The sequence below is a fragment of the Pezoporus occidentalis genome, unplaced genomic scaffold (genome assembly GCF_034315485.1).
Source record: "Pezoporus occidentalis ecotype Australia unplaced genomic scaffold, CSIRO_AGI_Poc_V1 ctg1, whole genome shotgun sequence".
NCBI classification, from domain to species: domain Eukaryota; kingdom Metazoa; phylum Chordata; class Aves; order Psittaciformes; family Psittacidae; genus Pezoporus; species Pezoporus occidentalis.
The window spans coordinates 17781802-17801234 of record NW_026912778.1 but is presented as its reverse complement, the minus strand read 5'-3'; the positions used below and the strand labels follow the sequence as shown (position 1 = coordinate 17801234).

The 19433-nt window shown below is 37.4% G+C and overlaps 1 protein-coding gene across 1 annotated transcript in view; it reads right to left on the bottom strand.

The window, feature by feature from the left end:
* Positions 1-19433, bottom strand: part of NFXL1 (nuclear transcription factor, X-box binding like 1) — a 47465-nt gene that overhangs the window by 4031 nt on the left and 24001 nt on the right. The window contains exons 17-21 of the mRNA XM_062607518.1: positions 17070-17236; positions 16254-16323; positions 8431-8535; positions 6999-7085; positions 4451-4504 (exon numbers count right to left, since the gene is read on the bottom strand). Coding sequence (XP_062463502.1) covers positions 4451-4504; positions 6999-7085; positions 8431-8535; positions 16254-16323; positions 17070-17236 — 483 coding nt within the window. The remainder of the gene's footprint in view (positions 1-4450; positions 4505-6998; positions 7086-8430; positions 8536-16253; positions 16324-17069; positions 17237-19433) is intronic.

The window sequence follows — 19433 nt, the reverse complement described above, 5'->3', positions numbered from 1 at the left end:
AGTCTGACCCAAGCAGCAATCTGCCCTTCTGGGTTTATATACTGGGCATGACGTGCTGCAGTATGGAATACCCCTTTGGTTAGTCTGGGTCAAGTGTCCTGTCTCTGCTTCCTCCCTGCTTCTTGTGCCCTTCCTCATTGACAGAGCATGAGAGACTGAAAACTCATCGATCAGGGTAAGCATTACTTAGCAACAACTAAAACATCAGTGTGTTATCATCAGCATTGTTCTCAAACTGAAGCTGAAACACAGCACTGCACCAGCTACTAGGAAGAAACAAAGATTGTATCCACCCTTTATTCCATACCATTTACATCATGCCAGGTCTTACACTTTCCAAAACATACCAGTTAACCACCATCACCTTTCTTGTCCTTTGATACATATACACACAGGTAGCATTCCCTCAGTCTATGTACCATCCCTATAAAAGTCCACCGAGTTCATTTAGTTCATGACTTTGGGCTCCATCTGTCACAACAGTCTTTCAGAGGAGAAAAGATGTGGTGCTGGACTGTTGCATGCTGAAGCCAATTTTGGTTCCACCACCACTGCACTTGTCTGGTTTCACCAAAGTTCATTTTTCATTAAAGTGGGTGATTTTTACTGTAATACCCTTGATATGGCATACAGACACCACAGAAGGGATAATAGTGCTATATAGCAATTAACATCATACAATCCAAGTCATTGGTTATTCTTACCCACAATCAAATCCTCTTGAGGTACACATCAGACAACCCCATCCTCCACATCAAGTGCACCCAGGTCCCTGAGCAAAAGCAATCCCACGAGTGGGTTTGCCTTTACCTGAAGCAGGAATAACCCAGACTGTCTTCCCCAGCAAATTCTTCATATGCACCACAGGAACTTTGTCCCCCTCTACAATGTATAAAAGTTCTGACTGGGCTGGGCCAGCCCTGTTGGCAGATCCTCTGGTGTTGACCAACCAGGTGGCCTTTGGTAAGTGTGTATCCCAATGCTTGAAAGTTCCCCCACCCATTGCTCTCAGTGTAGTTTTTAACAGCCCATTGTACCGTTCGATTTTCCCAGAGGCTGGTGCATGGTAGGGGATGTGATATACCCACTCAATGCCATGCTCTTTGGCCCAAATATCTATAAGGTTATTCCGGAAATGAGTCCCATCGTCTGACTCAATTCTCTCTGGGGTGCTGTGTCGCCACAAAATCTGTTTCTCAATGCCCAGGATAGTGTTCTGGGCAATGGCATGGGGCTCCAGGTTGGACCATTCCCCCCAGCTGGGGTGTAAAGCACATTTTTCACATCTCACCCACTCCAGACTGACCCAAGAACTACTGCATGAATGACTGCTTTTTGTTGCTCAGAGCCCGGGGGGGGGGGGGGCTACTAGGAAGAAAATTATCCCAGCCAAAACCAAGACACCTTTTTAAAGGGTATCAAGATAATACAGACAAGACTTATTTTAGGGTACAATGCTGGAATTAGGCATCCTGGAACAAAGACTGTAAGACTGGGATGAGACTCTAATGAAAAGACACGTAATTGCTATGAAAATCAGAAAATATACTCTAAGAAAGGCTAAAACCAGAAAACATCTGATGATTGTCTGGATTTTAGGTAAAGTTCTCAGCTACTAAGGAAAATATGGGCCAAAGAACTAGGGAGCAGAAAAACTAGAACTGGAAGAGAGAAAGGAGACAGGAGCAGCAGAGTGCAGCAAGCCAGGACTGGCTGGGCAAAAGACACAAGATTAGGCTGAAGCAGAGGAAACGTGGACAGTGAACAGAGACCAAGTCTGGCCACGAGAGGAGATAAATCTACATGACTACTACTGCAGTGCTGACAGGAAGAGAGGGACTAAGACAATAAGGTGGGTGCGTTGAAGAAACAAGAATAAGCCTGTTTCGGGAAATGGACAGAGAAGTAGTCCAGTAAATACAAATTTCCTTTGGAATTCAAGATTGCCTGATGTCTGGTCTTCCTCCACTGACAGCAAATAGCTGTCAGATTTTCACAAAGCAGATCTTACTTTCCTTCTTGTGCTAGATACCACTGTTAGCAGGAGAAAGGGACCCATTTTGATGTCCATTCCTTTGTACGTAATAAAGGCAGAAATTGTTGGCAGTTTTGTGACAATATGGGGGAAAAGTTCAAAGTTCCACACCCTGCTATCTGAACCAAAATTGATTCCAACTGGCTAATCCTCCTTTAGAAAAGCAAAGTATTTTAATGGAACAGTTTTTCAAAATCGAAAATGTGGAGCAAGTGCAGAGTTCTTGAGGTTTTATAGATAATATGGCAGTATTTCATCTTACATAGATGCTAAATAAAACTGTGGGCTTCTATAGTTACCATATACTTGTGCTCTCTAAGTTTTAAAGCAGAGTGCTTCATGAATTGCAGTAATCTGAATTAAAATATAGGCCTCGAACAATTATATAACAAGTACTGAATTGCCTTCCTAGTCATCTTTATAAAACCCCAGCTAAAAATAGATACATCATAAAAAACAAAACACAGAATGAGAAAAGGTTTGTGGGCACAGAATAAGAAAGAAAAAAAAAAGACATCACTATCCTTGAAAAGCTACCTACAGGTTTTATGTAACTGTCATCATCCCCAAAGTGTCTCTTCAATGATCTCTGAACAATAAAGTAATGGTTGTGCCCAGTCTTCAAGCTACTTTAATTTTTCAAGCTAAACAAGCTCTAGGCAGGGGACATGCTTGACTTCTGTAACCTCTAAGGAGCTGTTAATTTTTTTTTTTCTTTCTAAGAAAAAAAGGAAACAAAATCTTTCTTACAACTCATTAAACCAGATTTCAGGTTTGAGACCTTGACTTCCAGTACTGAAACCCTTGACTATTACCAGCTAGCTCAAAAATTTAACCAAATCTTCTGCACTAGAGTGGGATGCAGAGACAGATTAGTCTGAATTGTTAAATAACAAAGCACTGATCTTTTTTCCACCTCTACCAATTGTGAAAACCCTGGCCTCACTGGGTGCCTCTGAATTAGAAACAGAAAGTTTGGCTGCTAGGGCCATGATGAAAAGCCTAACTAAGCCATCTCCTTTCCACTAAGAAACAAATTATTCCATCTGTAAATCCTATTAGCAGAAGCAGCTATCAAATACAGTAAATACCAATATATAAATGTGCTAGATATTTAAATGTGCTATACAATTAGTTTGTATAGCAATTACAATTACAATTTGTATATAGAAGAGTTAATAAAGTATTAAGCAATATAGGTCTCAAGAACCTGTAACTAACAGATAAACTGTGTATATAAAAATGTGCTAATGAGATCAGGAAGGTGGTACAAGATGCAAACGTTTGTGAGAAGGGATTATACTCAATAACTCTATACTCTTAATGTGACCCAACACCCTATGACAGTGATGTCCTCCAATTCACATCACCATATTTCAGATTAAGAGATCAAACTGGAAGGGAATCAATTTTAGATAAAAGGCTGCAGTAGCCGAGGTTAGTACTTGTGTGCAATTTTGGAGCCTATTTATTAGTTACTGTTGACCTACTTTATTTTACTTTTTTTTTTAGCAGGTTTGTCCTATTTTTTACTGTTGTGGTCCTACTATTTGCTATTGTGCTATATCACTCTATCAACCTTTTAAGAGTCTCCTATCCCTGAAGCTTCACCCATCACAAGACATATATGCAAAAGCAGTTCCATATACTGCATAAGGGTACAGCTGGACTATAACTGTGGGACTTCAGTGAACGTACAAGCAGAAAGCAACTACAGAGAGAAATAATCACTGCTGAAGAATCAAGACAAAAATAATGTTGCACACTGTACTGGTGGAGTGAACCTGCAACAGTTACAGAGAAGTCCCGTTACTGAGACTTTACTAGAGGGGCTGTAAATTAAGTGAATGCATGAGAACACAATCAGAGCAATACAAACACCAGCAACTTTGCATTTCTAGTTCACAGAAGTTTCCTGGTTTACAAGGCTGACAATATGCTCATAAACAACAGCAACTACAGTAAATACACCTTCTCCTCCCATTCACACCCCCTCAGAGACCATGAAGGATGAAGACTCATTTAGGCTTCCTCATTCTTTCATGATGAAAGAAAGGGGGGAAGCTTCACCTGACATTTACATCTCTATGGACGCTATTCAGCAATTTTGTGGGCTTTATGCATTCTAAGGTGTTTAATTAAAATTAGCAGTACTTAGTATTTAAAAATTAAACGATACACAGTTACAGTAAAGCAAGATTAAACTGATTCATATAAAATTATGAAAATTGTTTGGGAAAACACATGGGCTCTTAACCACCGCAATTCACAGCACACATCTTGGAGCAAGGTAACAGCTGACAGGAATAACTGTCACATTAAAAACTACACATCTTTAGCTGCATGTCAATGAAATGATTTACTAACAAGAACAAAGTGGGAAGGAAGTGGGTGAAGAAGAAGAAAGGTTGATACCTGTTGTCTTCGTTTCTCTTCTTCAATAGCAGCTTTGGCTTCTGCCTCTTTTATCTGTCCAGGCATATAAAATGATAAGCATCTGTTGTAAACAGCAGCTAAAACTATTTTCTTACATAGTCATAATCACTCCTATGGAATTGTTCTCAGCAAAAATGAACAACACCTCCACCAAGTGAGCTCTTAACTTACTGAGACTACAAAAAATTCTTAGAAAAAGCTGCTGGGTCTCACATTTGGAAAACATGGAACATAAAACAGATGCTACAAGGTTATAAATTGAACTTCTGACTTCAACCTGACAAGCTGAACTGACAAATATAAAACCTAAAAAGAGTAATTTGTTCACTAACAAGCAGAAAAATTCCCAAAGACAGTTATTCTAAGTTTTCAACAACTTTATCCCAATTCAGTACTTTACCCATACAGGTAATTCCTATATATGTATAAATGTATATAATTTACACACACATATTTCATTCCAAGTACTTTAAATGTTCCCTGACTACTAGAGCAAAATGAAACCTCAATATTTGTACCTAATACAACATATATTGGAAAATGCATAACCAAACTGCTTTAAAGCTCTTGGTGTAATTCAAACCAAATGTGATTAAAAATATTCCACCATCACCAATTTATAATTCTATAGAAATGTTTTGCAGTGTTCAAGAAAGCAGGTTAAATGCTAGAAATCATGAAGAACAGTACAGGAAGAAAAAAGTCAATATGTAAATACATGATGCACTTAGCTCCTCCATTCAGTTGTGGTCCTGCAACAACAAAAGAATGTAAAGCCTGAACACATGCAAAAGACAATAGCATGGAGTAGCTTCCATCTAAATTGATGCATAGCTAAGGTTCATCAGGTGACTAACAAGGCACACATTCCTGAAGAATGGGAAGATACCAAATAGGGATAAACCAGTAATTATTTTTCATAATACAAAAGCAAAGTCATAAAATGACATTACCAGAAGGCTGGCTCAAAACAGAGGGAAGTATTCTACTTCCCACGGAGTATTTGGCTAAATGTAGAAGTGCAATGCTACAGGACATTTGTAGATGCCAAAAGTTTATGTCAACTGAAGAAAGTTAGGTGTGCTAACAGGATATAAATCCAGAAGCCATTAAAAAGAAAGACATCAGCTCAATCTCTAAAATTGCCATAGTCACAGTAACAGTAGAAACAGGAAGAGTATACTGGGGAAGTATATCTAACTTATAAAAGTTAAATGTAAAAATACGATTAATAACTTGGAAAGAAACACAGTCTTGATCCTCATAACTGCACAATTTGCATACTAACAATGACAGTAACTTAATAAATACAGTTTGTACAGGTGAAATTTGTTCCAAACAATCCACAATTCAAGAACTTTTGATGACTAAGGAGAAAGCACACTAGCCCAAGCTTTAGCACACTGCACCTCAAACAGTGTGCACTGAGGACAGGGTCAATAGAACGATCCTATTCATAGGTTTTCAAACATGGTTTTTAATTGCTAAACAGTGTATCAAATAAAAGCATTATTGAGAATTTCCTGAATCTAGAGACAATGACAGTCTCTCTTTAGAAAAGAGCTTTTCAGTTGTGCACATCTGAAACGGGAAAGTCTGGTGTAGAAAAGACGGCACAACCAGCTTCCCGGCATTTCACTGCCATCTAATGGCAGAACTTCAGCTCCAAATGAAAAAGTGACACAAATGTGGGAAAAAAAGGAACAAAATTGCTCCTTTTTACATCGGTGTGATCATATTTGTATAAGATACATAGGTATAATATATATAGGTAGAGGGAAGTTTAACTATTATACCACATTTTGGAAAAACATTTCTAGAACTATTTCTTTAATAAAAAGTACAGTAAAAGATGCACTTAGTTCTTCAGAAGTGCATACTCTAGGTGCTATACATGCAGAGTTTTATTAAGAGTTAACACACAAAGGTTTTAGAAACTGACGGTTATTTTGCAACTATCAAAACTAAACTATCTTTGTAAGTGTCTGCAGTTTTTAACAGACTTCTTCCAGTCTTGATATTCTGTGTCTCTGGGTGACAGCATGAGCAAACTCCCCATTCTTCTGGCCCAGGGTAACTAATACAGTGTGACAGGATTACACTCTTCATGCTAGACAAGTTGAGCACTCACAGGCTGTAAAAATCTGCCCTGGAAAGGCAGATCTAACAATGACACGTGAAGTGGCCTGGCCCAAATCCTATAGCAATCATCATCAACAGTAATGATTTTATCATATAATTTAATGATCATCACTTGCTCTCAATGGAAGAGGAAAAATCCAGTTCTAACAAATTAAATAACAATACTGTTTTAAGGTAATATTTCACCAAGTTAACACTGTCTACAAACACTGTAACTCTCCCCACTAAGTTGAACACAATTCTGAAAAAGTAGCTGCTATTGAACTGCACATCTACTTATGTTGTATTTTCTGCTGGTATTGCCTTGAAAAATAATTCTGTATTCTTTTTCCCCTACTTTTCTTGAAGCACTGAGAGGAAATGACAGCTACAATGGATACATTACCTCAGATGCTTTCTGTTTCATTTCCTTGCATAATGCATCGCATTCCAGTGGAACTCTGCCTTCTTGTATCTTGCTGCACTGTATTTCCTGTTATGTATAATTTGAGTACTTTATAATCATTTCCCTATATAAAATTTTTAGTTATAATGTTCACTTCTTTATGAAAATAATTATAAAACATTCTAATTTAATAAAACATTGGTTACACAGAAAATAAAGCTAATGATGAAAATGTTATCTGAACCTCTAATTCTGTATTAAATTGTCCTTTTTTCCTTACTTCAGGTAAAACAAGCTGAAAAGTAAGAATAAATCAAATATTCAGTTTCATTTATCCTCTCTTCTCTTTTCTCACTTGTTTGCCCAAGACAAAGTAAGATAACCTTCTGAACTCTGGCAGAAAGAGCGAGCATTCAGAGCCTCAGTAATTTCACTTACTGCTCTTAAGTGGTTGAGATTAGTGGGGGGGGGGGAAGGTGTGGGAGGAAGGTGTGGGAGGAAGGTGTGGGAGGAAGGTGTGGGAGGAAGGTGTGGGAGGAAGGTGTGGGAGGAAGGTGTGGGAGGAAGGTGTGGGAGGAAGAGGGAAATAATTCTCACTCACACTTCCTCCCCCTAACAGTGAAGGGAAAACAAGTGGTTATCTGTAAGCAGAGACTGTAAAATCTGTACAATCTGAAGCACTTGTTCTGTATGTATCATCCTTTCTCCTGCTGAACACCCCACCTGCAAGACTCCTGGTTGCACAAGACACTTCTCAGAGAAGCTGAGAACTCTGGGGAACCAAAACCTGTTTTGGAGGCTCAGAAGTTAACAGGGTCCCAATAAATAATTTAAGCACCTTTTAGTGAAGCCAGATAATTATTTTTCACTAAGTCATTATTATTTGCCAAGACTTCACAGCAATTTCTATTCTTCCCCTCACAATACTATGTAGCTATAATACACTTGTTACATTACTTTGTCCTTTATCTTTGTTAGAAGCTAGGGATTGCTGATGTCTGTACTTGCTTCTAGGTTTGCAAAGAACCTTAACTAATTACATTAGTTAGGGATTCATATCATCTGTGCTTTTTCCAATTCACATAATTATAAACTTCCCCAATATAGTCAGAAAAATGTATTTTTTCTTCTCAAATCACTCCAGGTCATCTGACTGTTCTCCCATTGAAGCTATAGAAATGTAAGTGTGCTTGAAGATAAAGCTATTTTAAGTCATGCAGCGAACATGGTTTAAAACCAACAGGATTTTATATTCTTCAGTGAATCTTTTGATATTGCAACCCAGATCTGTAGCTGATGTGAACTGCTCTACTAGAATAACTGGACCTACTCTAACCTGCACCAGAGCAAATTCACCCACACAAGTCCAGGAACATGCGAAGAATGATGAAAAAAAATGCATCATTCTTAAAACTGTAACTTAGAAATGTACCTTTTTCAGTCTCTTGCAGGGACATCGGAGTTTAACCTTCTGGCTGCAGTTCAGAGGACAGCTACCTGAATGGCAAACCTCTTTACACCGGTGACCACAGGGCAACTATAAAGAACAAAACACAGAAACAGAAACCCCACACCAGTAAAAGATCATAAAATTACAAAGAATCTATGAATCTATGAACATAGAAGCTTAACAGAAAACTCATTCAGTTCATCAGGTTTTCCACTTGTGAATTACTTTTGTTGCTGTTGTAGCTTTTGGCAAATGTTTGGTTGTTACTTACTTTATTTCAGTTCCTGCAGAATGATTCATCTTTTATTGGCACAGCTTGATTAAAAATCAATTTGTCCTTTGGAATGTTTCAGGCACAGTCATCTCCACAGTAATTCATACAACAATTACCCTAGTTATCTATACATTGGCAAAATGTGAGTAGATAAGGTAAAAAGAAACTGAAAACTGAAATTAAGTGTACTATAGCAACTTGCAGATCAGACAGAGTCAACGAGAGGGAAGAATCAGAAGCAAAAAACACCACAAAACCAAATTTTGCATGTAAGAATCTTCTGAACTATACAAAAGTCAAACACAGGTCACCAATATTCTTATGTCCAAAACAATTTCACAAAACCACAAATTTCTGCATTTGTCAGAATTCTGCCATCTGAGAGATACTTTTTTACTGCAAGTGCAATCTTTAACATTTTAACATTTATAATGAAATATTATAATTCTATTACTGTGTTAACAATTGAGATACAAATTTAAATATGCTGTTAGGAATGTAGCAGTGCTCCCAGCATTATGAAGATACAAGAAAGCAAACAGATTTTTTCAGTTACTGTTAGAACTTGACTGAAAATATCCCTTGCTCATACACATGCCTGTAAGAAATCTTAGCAATAATGATTTCTCATTTTCAATTACATAACCCAATACTGTTAATAACTGAAGGCGGCATCTCACATAAGACATCTAATCAATTTAGCAGCAGCTTTAAATCTCCAACCTATTTAAAATGGCACTGGATGGTGATCTTTATTAAAAGTGAAATCCCACCTCTTCACTGTCATCAAGAAATTAACACAACTTGGAAAACGCTGCAAGAAATATCTTTTTATAGTTACTAAGAATTGAAAATGCATACATACTACATGACTTCATCCACAAGAATGAGAATACTTAAGATAATTATAAACCCCAGGTGTATACTCTTCTTGTTGATTAATAAATTGGGATTAGCAGAAGTTCACTCACTGAAGCTGGCTCAGCATCTAAGCAAGTATGAAACACATACCCAAACAGAACACAGAGTTTTCTAACAAAAAAATTACATAACAGACATACAGATTTGCATGTCCATGCCAGTCACAAGCCATTATTACATGGACAGATACTTTGCAGTTTAGGCTTGGTTTTTTTTAGTCACTGTTTCAGAACATTTCACACTGGACTAGAATGAACCTTTAAGTCACCACATTTAGTCCTGAAGTCCAGTTCTCCTAAAGGCAGGAGGACTTCACTTCCTATGATCCCTCTAGGACTGGATAAAGTCTTACCAGGAAGATAATCCCCCATTCGTTCTCCTTTCTATTGTTTAACTAAGGAGACTGTTCCAGGAGCATACTACAAGATGCAAGAGCTTTTTTTGAATTCCCAGCTACTCTAAACCCCTTAGCTCTTATCCTCACATTGAAATATTCCTCTACTGTCCTCCATAAAAGGCTCTTTATTCCCATAATATTCCTTTCACTTAATTTCAGCCATCTTAACACAATGTTTCTTGAATATGGTAGCCACAACTGCATGTAATATTCTAAATGACACTTCAGCAGGAAGGACTTCGTACAATGCCTTAACTGCACCTCATTCTTAATAGAATACCTTTCCCAATACATCTTCAGCTTTCATTTGCACTTCTCTGCAGCTAATCATGTTGTAACAATAAGCATTTCTATTGTTTCCCAGGAGCTTATTCACATGCATGGTCTTAATGTTCTTTTCTGTATCTAACAACAGGCCCCAAATATATGTGTTATGGAGATGCATTTCTCAGTACCTTACATGCAGTTGTCATGGCTTGCCAACAGTCTACAGATTTTTATTAGAAAATTCCAATGTTTTTTGGAGCCATGGTCATTACTGAAAACAATGTTAGGTCAGGCATCAATCCAGTCTTTGGGAAAATTTCATCACTGCTAACATCTCTTGTTCCAACTTTTCATTTAGTTTTGTTGCTGTTGTTTTGGGTTCTTTTGGGTGGTGGGTTTTGTTGTTTTTTTTCATAATAATAAATACAAGCAGTTGTTTCCTTTAGCCCACCTTCATCCTTGTATTAACCCTCTTTTGTATCAGAACTAGATATTCAGTAAGTAGCACTGATTCAATTGCTCTGCTGAAGCCTTATATGGTAGATCTGATCTCCTGGCTTTATCTAGAGGGGAAAAAAATAAATTGGTCAAAGAAACAGTTTAGGCTTGTTCAGGCACAAATGAGCACCAGCAAATCTATTCTGTATTTTGAGAAGATGAGGGGAGAAACTTGTCTTTAAACCTTGTATGCTACTGAGGTCAGGCTACCAGTCATAATGGCTAGTGACCACGACCTTCGCAAAACCAATTTATTACTGCGTGACCTCTGCACAGTAAGACAGCCCTTCTCCTGGCTCCCTATGCAAAGCATCATACACAGTAACACAGTCTAGTCTCACCTCCAAGTTACCACATGCTGGCCAGAACAATCCACGGCTAGAACTGTTACTTCCAGTTTATTCTTCCATAATAATTAAACACATTTCCATTTATAGCGTCAGAGACTAAACGGTCTTATAACTGACATGTCAGAGCTGCAAATTCAAGACTGTAACCCTCACCTCAACCTTCACATGCAGCTGCAGTGAAATTCTTACCAGTGCAGCAGAATTTGCACAGCCAGAGATACGCTTAATCCAATATTGAACCCCAAATTTACACATTTAGTTCTCTGCACAGAGCTATACAGGTTCACATCCGCAGGCATGCAGGACAAGAATGAAGCAGGCAGTGTGACTTTCTTTTTACTCCCTCTGATGCAAAACCAACATTAAAAAAAAAAAAAAAAGAAAAATCAAGAGGAGCAGTGAAATGAGTTTTCTGATCTCAGAAAACAAAACCAACACTGCTGCTGCTTCTGCTCAATTCATGAGGTAGTGGGAAAGGATTCTTTTGCTTAAGTGTCCATGATGAGCTCCTTGGCACTAAACCAGAACCCCCTTTAGATCTTTTTCACCATATAAGATCTCTTGTCTTTGGATTAAAGACCAAAATGAGTAGGCTTTATGTTTGGCATGGGAAGGACTTCAAAAGAAAGGGATTTATTCTACAGCTCTGAAAACAAACAAAAAATCCTACAAGTATTTTTCCCCATAGGCAATGCATTTACATCTTGACATTATGTGTGATGATGATAAAAGTCATCAACATTTATGGAGGTTTAACTGATCTCCACCAAAAGGTAATAGACAACCTGTCAATATACATCTGATAATAAAGAAAACAATCTGTTAATAAAAAAAAAAACTTTTGAGCACTTTTGAGCAACAGTCCTATTGTGGCTCAAGCCCAGCTGGTAATTCAGTACCACACGGTCTCTCTCTCACTCCCTCTCCTTCCTCCCCTACCACTCCCGGAGGGATGGGGAGGAGAACTGAAAGAATGTGACTCCCATGGGTTGAGATAAGAACAGTCCAGTAACTAAGGTATAACACAAATCACTGCTGCTACCACCAATAATAATAATGATAAGGGAAATAATAAGGAAAGAGAATACAACCGCTCACCACCCGCCAACCAATACCCAGCCCGACCCAAGCAGTGCTCTAGCCCTTCCGGGTAACTGCCCCCAGTTCTACATCCTGGGCATGACGTGCTGTGGTATGGAATACCTCTTTGGTCAGTTTGGGTCAGGTGTCCTGTCTCTGCTTCCTCCCTGCTTCACCTCCTCCCTGGCAGAGCATGAGGCTCAGAAAGTCCTTGGTCAGAGTAAACATTACTGAGCAGCAACTAAAAAACACTGGTGTTATCAGCGTTGTTCCCAGGCCGAAAGTCAAAACTACAGCACTGCACCAGCTACTAAGACAGAGAAAAATGGCGGCTACTGCTGAACCCAAAAGTCCCAAAAACTAAGTACAAAGATAAATTTATCACTTCTAAACAAAGGGGCAGAGGCTTCAGTTTAAAGGGTGGCCCTGCTTCCAGAGGTCTTATGAAAATCATCGCTACTTAAGCCAGACACTGAGGAAAACCCTCTCCTTATGGACCAAAGCTGTGCACTTGCCTTTCAAAATTAAATTTTTGCAACCCACATTCATTTTTAAGGTATGTTTACAGAATACCATTATATTTCCAGAATGCGTAATTAATTTTGCTTCTTAAAAAGATATGCTGCTCTTAACTTGTATGATACTGTCTCCACCACATTATCATGTTAAAATGAATTTATCACAATCATGTCCCATATTTCACATCAAGACAGTAGAAGAGTGCACAGTAAAAGTACACTGTGTGGTTATTTTGTCCAAAAAAAATACTAGTTACACAGAATAAAGTTTTAAACATAACCACAAATACTTATATGAATACATAAAAGATGAAAACTGACACACTGTAAAAGCTTCTATGTAAGAACTGCCCCATAACATCTGCAAAGACGATAAGAATTTAATCACCCCTGATTAAAAAAAAGTTAAATTTCCTTCAACAGGATATTTTGTGTTTGCTACCAAGCAAGAGAAAGAGCTTTTTAATGAAAGCATCTCATCCAATAGCTGTGACAATATAAAGACTTTGCTTACCCTGAAGCAGAAAGAAAATGTGAGCTGTACTGTATAATACTAGAAGTAATTTTTGGTGTTTTATACTGTAGCCAAAACAAAAGCATGAATCTTTTCAAGACTTTCAAGTTCCTGTTGTATTTTTTCAAGGGATTAGACAATGTAATTGATTTTCATAATCCCCAAATGTACCATGCTACCTGAAATTCAAACACTGCAATATAGTGTCTACCACAATCCATTAACCAAAAGGAAAAAACATCTTGAAACTAAGACTTCAGTAAAATACTGTATTGCACTGAACCTAAGTCACACTATGCTAAGTTTGGTGGAGTGACACTGCATACTCATTTTCAGTGAACAACAACTTCACTAAACTCTGCTAAGGTCAGCTTCTAAAACTCCCACAGAACACTGATTTGAAACTTACTTGAGGCAGTCAGGACTACACACAAAACATTTCAAATTTAGTTTTGGGGACACATATTTGTAAACTTATCCATCTTTTGGCCAAGTTGTCTGCAAGTTCTTGTCATAAGTGCCCTCAATGGACTTGATTTGTATTTGCTGAGAAGAGACGGTGGTGACAGTGGCAGGGTGATGTCCGATAAGGCTGCTCCTTCAAATTGTGTTTATCAATGATTCCTTTAAAAGAGAACTATCAGCACAATTTCTGTGATGACACAGCTAGTGGATTTTCCCAAAGTTGCAGTGTATTTTTAAAAGAGAGAAAATATCCCCAGCACTGGTCAGTATTCACAAAAAAGGGAACTAAATTCTTCTGAACAAAACAAAACAAAACAACCAAAAAAACCTGAAGCAGGACTGTACCAATACTTTTATGCTTCATAAAAACCAGTCAGAGCTAGAATCACAGGAAGGGAAGAGCATATATTTTTACATCATTAATTACACTACAAAGATTCTCTGAATAGCAGAGGCTGCATAAAACCTCAAGGTTTTCAAGGCATCTCTAAGAATGAGAATTTTAGAGTTAAATAAAAGCTTTATAAAACTGAAGCAGCCTCTGTTGTCCTAAGCTTTTTTCACATCCCACTGAATTAAGTAAAACAAGACATCTGTGGAACAGGGCAATTCTGAACTGCAAGCTGGAATTCAAGAGCACTACTAGATGGATTTTAAGTCCCAGACTGAGTCTTGTGAATATGTCGAGAAAAATCACAACAGTTACATTAATCAAAGACAAAGATGAGATATGGGAGGGAGAGGGAAATCTTTGAAGAGAAGCTTAAGTACAGGAACACAGAGTTCAGGTTAAGAGATTATAACAGCTCTTGAAAATAAAGAGGAAGGAGTTTCAGAGCAAATAAACTCAAAGTAACAAAGAGGGAAATGGAAGGACAAAATTAAGAGGTAAATGGACAATGAAATTTATGTAAAAGTATTCCCCTGCCAGAAGACAGCTTTCAGACATCCAGATGAGAAAATGTTGACAGGCATATTTATTTACAGAAAAAAGTCATCAGAAAGGCAACTACAAGGGCAAATAGCAGAGGATACAAGTAGGCACAGCCTTCCTGTTGGGGTTAACACAATCTTGTCTGAAAAACAAAGGAACAGAGACACAAACAAGCAGGAATCCTGTGAACTTTTGCATTTGCCCAAAACAAAGTTTTCTTGTAAAGGCAAGGATTCAAATTCAATGCTTCTGACACTGGAAAATAATGATCCAAAAGAAAAGCTTTGAGACTACATTTATTAGGTTAAGGCAGAATTCAGAACTACAAGTTATGAATGATGTAAGAAGACAGAAATCTCAGACTAGAGGACATCATAGGTAAACCTGTATAAGGGAACTGAGTGGAATCAGGGAAGGAGAATGGGTTGAATCAAATTGAGTGCCAGCTAAATATTACATGAGACAAAGAGACTCAACTACACAGTAAAAGGCCAAACCAGAACAACAAAACAGTAAGTGATTATGGGATATTTTTCTTCAGTGCAAACGTCTTTGTCAGAAATCCTGAGAAGTTTAGCAGTGGAAACATTTTCCAAAAATATTCCTGACTATTTCTAGTTTTCCACTTCATAAATTTTCTAACCCTGCAGTGTGAAATGGAGTGAAGAAACAGATACCACTCTGGCCATGACTAGAGAACAAACATACAATAATGACTGACACCTAGATTTCTGAAAGCATGCAAGCAGCATATGGTAATAGTACTGGGAGGGACAAGGAAGCAGTCATTTCACCCATCCTTCATATCCAGTCATGGATAATACTGCTGTAAGGCAAATCCTGAAACATGTCTAAGCTCTTACTAATGAACATTTGGTAGCTTTTCCAACCAGCTCCTCTCCAGTTCAAAAAGCTTTATTACTCAGAAGCTATATTTAACATGAATCTTCCTTACTGATGCCTATATACACTGGTTCATAGTCTAAGCATCATGCAGTAAGGATAATTCTTCTCTTTTATAGCAACCCTTTAGATATACCCAGATATAATAGAAAAATTAACTGGCTTGTCTATTTCATGCTACTTAACATAGATTTCATTAACGCAGCAGGGCATTATTAACTCATCTCACTCATTAATTATAAAATTTACCCTCCCCAAACTGTTGCAGAGACAGGGATTACCAGACCTGCACTGAGACATGAAAAACTGCAAGCAAAATCCTCAGTATTTTTTGTAATCAAACAGCATCCCATTATTTTGAAGATATAAATTCAAGACCAGTTTTTAACCACATTACAGGACACACTCTTCTACATTCAACCTCATCTGCATGCTTAAAACATTCAAGCCATTAATGCCTTGGAGACAAATCTCTGATCATTCAACATAGCCTTCTAATTTGACAGCAAGACATTAAGAACTGTCCTCTTGAGTACAGTTCACCAACCACCTTCACATCTGTCATAAAGCATATTCACTTATGCTAAGCTTCTCTAGCTTGTTTGGCCTATGAAACTGTTTCAAAAGCCTTACAAAATTCCACACACCCACCAAATCAAGTATTTCTTTGCTAATATGGCTTACCTCTTTTGGACACTGATTTTTGCAGGAAATAAGAAGTTCCTTTTCTATTAAATCAGCACTTGTGAGTTTTCTGTAAAAGGAAAGACGTATTTGGGATAAATTCCAAATTAAAACCAACAAAAGTCAGTATGATTAGGGGCATTTTTAAAGTATATCTCACTGTAAAGGAAAGTACTGTCATCTGTCCATAGTCTGTGGGACTAATATAAACTACACCATCTTACAGACAAAACCACATGAATTTAGAGGATTTGAGGTACCTTAAAGAAAATGCACAAAGAAGAACATACATGCATGGAATGAATGTTTTCAGAGCAATACACAAAGGATAATGCTTAAATCCACAAGCCTTGTACTTAGTAAAGCCTAGCTTACCTTCTAGCCACATACATGATTAAAAAGGAATATAAATGATTACTAACACATTTTCCAATTAACTACAGTTTGAAGTGCACCAGTTGTAAAGACTCTGTACACTGACTACATTCATTCTAATTCTTGATATAAAATTCTTTATTTACTATAAAAGAACCACACATAGCTCAGACATTATGTAGATTACTATATATTTGCATAATTCAAAATACTGCAAAAATAGTTCTGCTCATGAGACTCTATACGTTTGTAATTTTAGCAGTAACACCAAATAAAACACTGACAAATTTTAAATAGAAAAAGACCCATCAAATTACGAATTAAAACTTTAAGGAGAAATTTTATAACTTGCTGTAAGAGTACCTCCCATCTCCTAACATTTCATATGGTTTCCAGTTAGTACCATTCAAATGAAAAGTTAGATGCAGTTCTGACACTTACAAGCATTCAATATATAGTATTGACAGTTTGCAGTGGCACTTTATTTTAAGCATCTGGAGACACGACGGGCAATCCCCAGGGTGACAAGGCAAAACACATCGGTGAGGGCAGCCGGGTGGCCGGGGCTTGGTACACTCCTCTTCACACTGCAAACATTCTGGACCTGCCTAACAAAATTAAAGGAAAAAAAATCCCTAAAGTAAGTGCCAAACATTTGTTTGTTAGCTGCCATCAATAACCTTTTACAAAGAAGAAAGAGTTGGGGTGGTTTTGCTAAGGGAACACAGCTATTCAGTAAGATATTCCTCAAGCAAAAATAATTATTAAAATATGCTTTTAAAAGAAAAGCAGAAATGCCAGTGTTTGTCAGTCAGAGAAACAGTTCCATTTTGCTTCCTGGGCATAAAAGGATCTTCTAATATTAGTGCTTTGGAAAATTGCCATTAAGCCTGTTCATTCTCTATGGCAAATTGTTAGAAGTAATTTCATGTTCAGAACTAACTTTTCCCACCTACCATGTCATTGTAATACTTTAGTCATGACACACTGCTCTGCAATACAGGGGTGGGGAGATTTGTTTGTTTGCTTTTAAGAGGCAAGCTTTCAGTCATTCTATTTCCATATACAAGCTTTTCAGTCCATTCTATTTCCATTCTATTTCCATATATATTTTATATAATCTTCCATATAGCATTAGCTATATGGGGCTGCTGAGGTGTTGCTTCTGCACCATACACTACACTAAGTCTACAAAAGCTGAGGTGTCATCCGCATTCTAGGGGGGTGCAATCAACATCAGCACAGTAAATCAAGCTCAATTTCTATTTGTATTCTTATCTTAATAACTTTTCCAGAACCCCAGTCTGCAAATACACACAGACAGATTGATCATTATGATTTACCAACTGAACCTACTACATAGCACAGCATTTAAGGCCTGCCACCACATTTAAAAGCTCAGTTTTACATAAGTTAAAGACAATTTATCCAAGACTGAAGCTACAGCAGGCTTCCCCAAAAAGGGCTAATTCCATGCCAACAATTCACTTTATGCTGTTCAAAATAAGGGCGTAAGTATATAAGCTTTTAATAGTTTCCCCTCATTTTCTTCCAGTTGCCTTTTCTTCTGCTTCCACAGTTGAACAATTTTTGCTGAAGTTTAAAAATGAACTTTTATACAATGAGCATTTACAAAACCTAACCCCTGAAAATTCACATCTAAGACAATAGCAACTGAAAGCAACTACAAAAGTATGATACAAAATTTAACAGTACATAAAAGCAAACAGCTGGCCTTTCTGCAACATTTTCTAACAACATGCAGAGGAAACCAAAATTCCAGACAGAAAATCACTACTCGGATGTACAAGCAAGGAATTTAATCAGCCCTTTTCTGACTACAACTGCAATTTAGTCTACCAAAACAACAGAACAAAAGCTCTAAAGGTCAAAACCAACTTGAGTTTATAAAAAAGTCAAAGAACATTGAGGCATTAGATTTACCCATACTTCAAATGTACACAGATTCCAGGTTTTTGAGAGCCTATTGCCTCATTCAAATGGAGCTAGGAATAATCCTGGCCCATTCACATTTTAATTGGTTTAACTGAAGCAGTAGGCAGACAGCCTTTTATAACTGGAGATGCTTAAACAACTGTCACTCTTAGACTTTACTGATGCCACCCTATTGCTGTAAGTTATTGTTCCACAATTGCACTAACAGCTCATACTCCTCAGACAAAAGTTCCACAATCATATAGCTACAATATATACAATTATTAGATGACAATACTACTTCTATAATTGGATTCCACAGGGATACCATCCTATTTAAGTTAAGAATGTAACAGTAAGTTAAAATATATTTGTTTTGTATCCAACTGAATGCTTGCTCAGTTTTCTAAGCACCCAGAGCCTTGTAACATTTTCTTCAAGTAATGCTTTAAAAACTTAAAAAATTCTTCTCCTCCAAACCACGACTCTCTCAAACCACAAGTTATGTGCTTTTTGCCTACTCAAAACTAAAACAATTTTCAGCTTTGTAGTTACTTTTTGTTTCATATTATCTTCAGCAACTTACCCCTACATCACCTTAATTGCATAAATGACACTTTCTAATAGACACTGATAAACACGAGTATCTTTAAGAAGTCTTCACCTATTCTGCAACGTTTTCAAATTGCTCCTCTAAAGATTTTCTGGCCTCCTCAATCCGTTTAAAGCTCTCCTCAGTAAATAGTTTCCCCAGTAGATTGCAAGTGCGTTTGTCGATAGGCATTATCGATAGTTCAGTTAATCTTGACAGTTAAAAAAACGACTTCAGAAAGACTTGTCAAGGGTGTTAAATCAGGTTTTGGTGAAAAC